The sequence below is a fragment of the Hyalella azteca genome, unplaced genomic scaffold, assembly GCF_000764305.2.
Source record: "Hyalella azteca isolate HAZT.00-mixed unplaced genomic scaffold, Hazt_2.0.2 contig12836, whole genome shotgun sequence".
Classification (NCBI taxonomy): Eukaryota; Metazoa; Arthropoda; class Malacostraca; order Amphipoda; family Hyalellidae; genus Hyalella; species Hyalella azteca.
This window is the reverse complement of record NW_025942781.1, coordinates 68999-77515: the sequence shown is the minus strand read 5'-3', so window position 1 is coordinate 77515 and position 8517 is coordinate 68999. Positions and strand designations below refer to the sequence as shown.

Genomic DNA, 8517 nt, shown 5'->3' with positions numbered 1-8517 from the left:
TCGCATCCCACCTTGCTGACCCCTCTGGACCTCTGGTCTAACCCCGGACCGACTGCGGCCTTCCTCTCATCGCTCCCATCCTTCTCCGACATCCTCGGAGTGGAACCCCTGCTCCCTCCCCCTCCCCCGGAGCCGCCGCCTCTGCTGGGGCGCCGCCGTGCAGCGATCCCGGGCAATTAACAACATAACGTTCATATGCTCAATGCAAGAGAATGATTAATTATATTTTTGATAGAGGTTTGAAATATTTTCAGAAGCCTAAAACGTGAACAAATTATTTCGTTAGGGTAAACGCGGTATATATTCCGAATTTCCGACACATTAAGGACGCATCGAGGAATGAAAAACTATAAAAAAAACGTATGCATTACGTAAGTTCTGTTGCCTTCACGTGACTCTCAATTTCTCAAAACACTTCACTATGCGTCAGCAACGATGAAACGTCACAAAATGTTTCCATATTTATTAAAAAGCCTTTAGAATGGAAACCTACCAAATCCCTATATTCCGTCACTGTGTGTGGCAANAAAAAACAACAAATTTTTTCTTACAGCTCCTCAGGAATGACGAATGAATGCTCCTCATATTGACAAATGATGATCTTACTCTTATAGCTAAAAATTTTAAATTGAACGATGTTGTCATTTCAAAGACTCCATTGATTACAGAACTTTAGTTTTCGGAAGTGTATTCAAGAAAAGTTTCTGAAATAGTAGGAACATTTCCATTATCATTCTGAAATAGAAGCATCATTTCTGTTCTTATATATAAACAGGATTAATAAAATACCTATCAAATCCATCCATTGTCACTCAATTTGTGATGTATGAATGACAGTTTTACTTTCATTCCTATGATTCTAATTTTTACCGGTTGAAGCTGTAGAATTAAATTAAATTAAAAAATTAATTAAAATTAAATTTTACTAAATCAAATTTTATTATTTAATGCACTAGATGGTACAAGCTGTAGAATTAAATTCTATTAGAAAAACATTGAATTAAAAATCTGATTATATTTTTTATATTAAAAATTAATTTTTATTAAATTAATTTAATGCACTATATGGTACGTGCTCTATGTTTTATATATTGAAATAGTTTCCCATGTTAAACAACGAAAATTTTCTAAAAGACACAAAATGTTTGAAAACGCGGGATGGCAGATGAAATCATTTAGAATCTGAGGTGAAGTTAATTATATAGACAATATCGACAAAATAGGCAAAAAACATGAAAAATGTATGTCTGGACATGTATCAATTGGTATTTAAAATTTGAAACAAATTTCCATCATTTAAATGTCAGTGTGGAATGAGGATCAAGTCTAATTATTGTGAAATCGAACTTGACATGACCAAAAGCTATGCCTGTGACACCGCCATGTCAGATATGATCGTGGAAACATGATGTGAATGTACGCCTTGGAAAAGTCGAAGTTTATCTCATACTTCTGTGTGATATTGAGAACTTTCTTGGTATTGTCCAATCGTGAGAATTTTTTACGATTCTGGATGCATTTTTTTTTTATTTTAGAACGTATTCATTGCAAAAATTTGTCCACTACCCTACAGATAAACGACTAGTTAACTTGATTAGGCATTGGCAACACGGGATTGGATTTCAAACTACGTGCGATTTCAGAAGAGCGGGTTTCTAATGAGCTCAGTTTATAAATTTTCACTGCAGTGGAAGGTGAGGTGGTGTAATGCAGTGGCAGTGGTAGGGTTGGTTTTTTGATAAGTTTTCTTATATTAACATGAGAATATATTAACTATACAGAATTCCACACTGCAGCCAGGTCAGGTAGGCTATGTCGCTATGCGGCTATGATTGATATGATTATGAAGACTGATCACGATCAGCGATAAACATAGCTAAAACATGGTGGAAAACTAATTTTTTGCAAACTCACTTTCAGTTTCAGACTTTCAGTCATAGGGTAAATGCACCATATTCTGACATCATGGGTAATTCCTATACTTTTCAACTTTTTCCTTCATATTAAGCTTTGTCTTAGTTCCACGCAGGCTGGAATTCTAAAATTTGTGGTTCACATAAAAAAAGCGTTCTGCCTTAAAAAAAACATTCCAGGCAACTAGAAACAGGTTTGCAGGCCGTCAGAAATTGGCTTCAGTTATGGTAGCTATGATCGTATGAACGTCAAGTCAGGCAAGTTTCCACGCATGCGTAGATGGTTGAAATAGTGACGTCATACTATTGCGTGCCAGATTTATGCAAAACACTAGGTTTGGCAGAAAATGTTAAGATCCTCAGAGCAAAAGTCCATGTCACCCAGTGTCACAAGGTGGGATTCTAATAATGCGCCACGCGCAGCCGTCGTGACGCTCACGAGGTCAAGCCGCGAGGGAGTCAAGGCTTCTATGTAGCAAGCGGGGGAGGGGGGGTTGCACACGATGCGCTTTAAAGTCCTATTGACAAGTGTTTTCACGACCGACTTTTTATAGTTTAGAGGTGAACAGGATTGGAAACTGGAGTAGATACCCTTGTCCGTAGGTTTGATGTAGACTGCTGTGGATAGGTTTCCATTGTCTTGAATACTGAAGTTGATATCCAAGAAATGAAATTGGTTGTTGGACGGTGCTTCGTGGGTAAATTTGAGAACAGAGTTGCGGTGTCTTTTTTATCCAGAATCATTATTCGACGCCTAAGTGTAATTGAAAAGGAAGTTTTTAGAAAACTTGAAAAACTGGGAGCTATATTGCTTTTTAGCCCAACCCTTTGGCTATCATCCTCATTTATTTGATGTCTGTGCTGTGTTTTCTCATTATGTAACTTATTATGTACTTTTCTTTTTTTCTCTTTCTCTAGTCCAGACAAGGAAGTAAAATCATTAACGTAAAGTAAATTCCAAAGCCAAGCATAATTCTAATGTAAAATTCTAATGAATAACTAATAACTGCACCAGTATGGGAACCTAAACTAACTCACCACTTAAGAGGAAGTGAGTGATAGTTTATTGCATATATTCATTTTATTGCTCAATTGATGTTATATTATAAATGGTTTATATTTTTTTTATTTTGCTTTGTTTTCTGATTTTCTATTAATTGTGTTCAGTGTGTTTTAATTCTGCAAGCTATATATTTTGATGTTCATTAATTCTTCATTAAGCTGTTTGCTGCAATATAAGTTTGCTTGATTACTTTTTCTGCATCCATAAGCAACACAGTTGCTCTAAGAAGTCATTATTAAGGTTCTTGATTATTACTTTTTTCTGCTTGTTAATTAATGCTTGTTCATATTTAATCTAATTCTTTATCTTATAGTCTTAGGGCTATGATGCATAAAATTAATAAGTTTTACTTTCTTTTTATGGCAGATCACATATGCATCTTGTCCATGCTCCTGTTCTAGTTAGTTCCATGCTCCTGTTCTAGTTAGTTCCATGCTCCTGTTCTAGTTAGTTCCATGCTCCTGTTCTAGTTAGTTCCATGCTCCTGTTCTAGTTAGTTCTATGCTCCTGCGCATGTTAGTTCCATGCTCCTTAGTTCCTTAACTCCTATGCTCGTTAGTCCTATGCTCCAAAACTCTTTAGGTATATACCGACATTCTTCATTCACTTATGCACCACACTTGTGTGCATTTCATAACCAAGAGCCATTTACTTGAACTGTTATTCAAATTCTGTTCTAGTTGTCAGTAATAAAGATCAATTTTAGTCTCATCATTATCCACTTCCCAAGTAGGTTGTTGCCAACCTATCAAGTAGAAGTAGGCGACGTGTTTGCCTCACCCGCGGGAGACACGCGGCAACAGCGTGAAGGCGTGACTGTGAAGCGACAGATCTGGTTCTTCTCTCATCTCAGCTGCCAGGCACTGTGGGTGCAGGCTGCCATACCCCAAATTTTCTATTGTCAATAATTATAGTCCATCATGCCAGAAAAAAATATAGCATTGACTAGATGTGAAGCTAATGACATAAATAATTTTTTTTAAGTTTGGAACATTTTATATAGTAATTCAACCTAATAAGATATATAAGGTTCATACATGAAGAAACGATGCTTTATGTATAGACTCGTGCATCTCGGAATAATACCCTAGCTAAATTTAACATGGTGGCAAACTAATTTTTTGCAAACTCACTTTCAGTTTGACTTTCAGTCATAGGGTAAATATACCATATTCTGACATCATGGGTAATTCCGTACTTTTTAACTTTTTCCTTTATATTAAGCTTTGTCTTAGTTCCACGCAGGCTGGAATTCTAAAATTTGTGGTTCACATTAAAAGAGCGTTCCGCCTTAAAAAAACATTTCAGGCAACTAGAAACAGGTTTGCAGGCCGTCAGAAATTGGCTTCAGTTATGGTAGCTATGATCATATGAACATCAAGTCAGGCAAGTTTCCATGCATGCGTAGATGGTTGAAATAGTGACGTCATACTATTGCGTGCCAGATTTACGCAAAACACTAGGTTAGGCAGAAAAGGTACTGACTAAAACCCGGACCCGGACCGGTCTGCCGGACCCGGACCAAGTGACTAAAACCCGGACCCAGACTGGTCCGGCAGACCAGGTTCAAAAAAGTAAAAAGCTGCAAATCATCTGAAACGCCGAGAAAACTGTTAATTTCACATATAAAATTTTTATATTTTCTTAGAAAAATTTCGTCGCACCAACATATATGGGTCACAGAAAAGTTCATTTCTCGATCGAACTAATCGATAGAGAATCTTCTGAAACATCCAGATAACGTAAAAAGTTGGTATCAAATTTTCGAAAATTTACTTAGAAAAATTTCACTTCAGGTCCGGGGAGCCCCGGACCAAGTGAGTCAAACCCGGACCCGGACCCATATATTCGGGTCACAGAAAAGTTCACTTCTCGATTGAACTAATCGATAGAGAATCTTCTGAAACGTCCAGAAAACATAAAAAGTTGGTATCGAATTTTCGAAAATTTACTTAGAAAAATTTCACTTCAGGTCCGGGGAGCCCCGGACCTGTCTCTTATACACATCTNTGTGCAGGTGGAGAGTGTGGTTCTTGGTACAGTCTGTGATGCTGTGCAGGTGGAGAGTGTGGTTCCTGGTACAGTCTGTGATGCTGTGCAGGTGGAGAGTGTGGTTCCTGGTACAGTCTGTGATGCTGTGCAGGTGGAGAGTATGGTTCCAGGTACAGACTGTGATGCTGTGCAGGTGGAGAGTATGGTTCCAGGTACAGACTGTGATGCTGTGCAGGTGGAGAGCTGTCTCTTATACACATCTAGATGTGTATAAGAGACAGGTATGAAGTTATTAACAAAAAACGCTCCAAACCGTCCCTTTTTACCCCATTTGACGGTATCTCTTCAAGTTTCTGCCAAACAAAACCAAATTTTTTAAACTAATCCCATTTGGTCATTCCTCATTTTCAGTCTTGTCTAAATTGATAAGTTAGTGTAGTTAACTTATAATTCAAAATTTATCTAAAATAAATTGTATCATTTTTCAAGATATAAATCTATTTTCCAATTTAATGCCTGTTAACTTGTTATTTATTTTCATTATATATTATGTATGTGTTATTGAAAAGTAATTCTATCAATAGCTCAATTATATATTTTTTTCAGTTATCCAGTTGATCATAATTTTTTATGGCTATTTAGTTTATTAGAATATAAACCTTAATCATCGACATATTTAGGTTCTTACTGGTTTTGGTATAAAATATAACAAATTTATAGCAATAAACTGAGAGAGAAGATGTACATAAAAGTTCGGCCCATGACCGGGGGTGACGAAGTTGCTCTCACCGTCTCCAAACTCACCAAAATAGAGGAGCTGCGCCTACAGGTGCAAAAACATTTCTCCGTAGCACCTGAGCAACAGCGGCTCTTTTTTCAAGGCAAGCAGGCAAGTTCCAATCATTTCTGTTCAGTTTCAGATCATTTTCTATTACCAGTATTGTTCTTTATACATAAATATATTGATTTATTTTATATGCATGATGTCTATGTGTGTAGAAGGTATAGTATCGTACATGATTTATGTTGGGGCCATCAGAGACATAACTCGTCCTGTATTCAAATTGAATAAAAATCCATAATTATTCATAAAAATTCATTCATGCTCACTCTTGAATGTGATTTCATTCAATTTTATATAAACAAAAAATTCAACATTTCCATGCAAAGTCATTCTGAAAAATTTATCATTTGTTATATCTTAAATTATTTATTAAATTTAATTATTTTCATTTTATTTACTTTGCTTTCTGATGCTTGCTCCTGGTTTACTTTAATTGATTGATTCACAGTGATTGCTTTAACTCTCTTCTTGGAGTGGACTCACATTGACTCCTCTATGTATGTTTCAGCTTGAAGATGGGCACACCATATTTGACTATAATGTCAATATAAATGATGTCATCCAGCTGCTTGTGAGACAATTTCTAACTGAGTCAACCAACAAGAATGGGTGCAAAGACCAGTCTGCTCCTGTTCAGAAAAAGACTGGTAAGAAAAAACAGTCTGCTGCTAATGACCAACAGAGCAAGAGGAAGCCTGAGGAGGCAGCTAAGGGCACTGAGCATCTTGCTTCTGCAAAAACTTCATCAGCTTCAGCTAATTCTGAAGCACCCAATGAACTGCCTGCTACTAATGGTAGTGAGGTAAGTCTGAAATTAACGCAATTTTAAATAACTTTAGTATTAATATCTACATTAAAACATAAGATATTGTCAATGCTTTTTCTAGTGTTAGTTGGAAAATATGTCTTTTTTTAAGATTGATGAATATTGTTAAAATTCGATAGGAACAAAAGTAGGCACCTACTGTCCTCTCTTCATCAAGCCAAATTATCATTTTTTATTTCCACTCACATGGCCTAGATTGGATATATTTAATGCTCATTCATGAAAGGATGAAGTACTAAAGTCCGATAGTACTGTTAATCTTCCCAGTACCTACCGGAGATATGTAGTTATATATACACTAACTCCATAGAAAAAAGCAAGCAGGCAACCGCATAAATTTGGTAGCCACACAGAAAGTATTCATGACACAAGAACACACCTGCGACAAACTTGGCTGTGTTTATACATGGCTGAAGTTTCAAATTATAAGCTCTTAATTATGGTGATTTATTTTAGAGAATAGGCAATCCATGTCAATGACAAGATTTTGAACGAGTTTTTATTTATTTTAAATTTTCTTTATGAAAGTTCACCCATAGTATGAGCATTAAATTTGTGAAGTTTCTATGATTGAATCATTGAAGAATTTGTAAATATTAGGGTTATACCAGCTCTGGCTCTGGCCTAAATATCTGCCTGGCCTAGGAACTGGTGGAGGAGAGCGAATACTACAAAGTCGGAGACCTGGTGGATGCAAGGCATGAAGGTAGCTGGTGGGAGGCTGAGTTACTTAGCATCTCCAGAGCTGCCCCAAACACTTCACCTCCTCCTCCTGGGGAGCTGAGGGACCCTTACTGCTATCTTGTCCGCTTTGAAAGGTGATTGATGTTACTCTTGTTGAACATTGTTGCTAAATAAGAAAAACCATAGTTTTTCTACTAAATTTAGGTAGTTGTGTCATAAGTCTGGGGCCTGCTTTTAGACCTCAATTTCTGACTCATAACTTCAAGTTTTATAAGTCGAAACATAAGTCTGCTTACCTTTACTCTGTTTCTTTATAGGCATGTACATTACCTTGTCATTTTTATAGTTATAAAATATTTCCAACTTGCTTATATTTTCCTTCTTGTATCTCTAACTTTTTCAACAGTTTTATAGATGTTTGTTCAAGTGAGGGCAAAAAATTATATTCTCAAATGGTTGAATTATGAGTATGGAAACTGCATGGTAGAAGTATGATGACAATCTAGTGCTTCAATGCATGTTATTAATTGCATAACAATGATGTTTTCATATAACAACATTATGGTTTACTATTATGAGGTTATGTGGTGCAGATGTATCTAGGTACAACTGCTGTTATCCAGTGCAGCTGATGCTTGAAGTCGGGCTAATCTTGTCCAGCAAAATTTCTGATGATCTACTTTTTGATGCCATGCTTCTAATTATATGCTAAAAGATATAGTACTAATGTTATCTGCCAAAAGAATTTATTCCTTCAATGGAGAATAAGTCATTGAAGCTAAGCTTCTACCTGCAGATACCACTATGAGGAGCCATCAAAAGTTCTTCTGCATGAGCTCAGGCCGCGAGCATTTAAGAAGCTCTCCCTCGATGATGTCAAGCCAGGGATGAAGCTCCTGGTGAACTATAACATTGACGAGCCAGCACAGCGGGGCTACTGGTACCATGCTGAGGTGGGTTGTGAGACAGCACTGTGAAGAGTGTGGTTAATGCTATGTACTGTGATGTGCAGGTGGAGAGTGTGGTTCCTGGTACTGTTTATGCTGGTGGAGAGTGTGGTTCTTGGTACAGTCTGTGATGCTGTGCAGGTGGAGAGTGTGGTTCCTGGTACAGTCTGTGATGCTGTGCAGGTGGAGAGTGTGGTTCCTGGTACAGTCTGTGATGCTGTGCAGGTGGAGAGTGTGGTTCCTGGTAC

At 37.1% G+C, this 8517-nt stretch overlaps 1 protein-coding gene across 1 annotated transcript in view; it reads left to right on the top strand.

The window, feature by feature from the left end:
* The first annotated feature begins 5572 nt into the window (after window positions 1–5572).
* The window catches only part of LOC108667596 (E3 ubiquitin-protein ligase UHRF1), a 9569-nt gene continuing 6624 nt past the window's right edge, over window positions 5573–8517 (top strand). Inside the window, exons 1-5 of the mRNA XM_047883422.1 lie at window positions 5573–5857; window positions 6321–6614; window positions 7284–7456; window positions 8119–8275; window positions 8335–8392. Coding sequence (XP_047739378.1) covers window positions 5708–5857; window positions 6321–6614; window positions 7284–7456; window positions 8119–8275; window positions 8335–8392 — 832 coding nt within the window. The 5' untranslated portion in view covers window positions 5573–5707. The remainder of the gene's footprint in view (window positions 5858–6320; window positions 6615–7283; window positions 7457–8118; window positions 8276–8334; window positions 8393–8517) is intronic.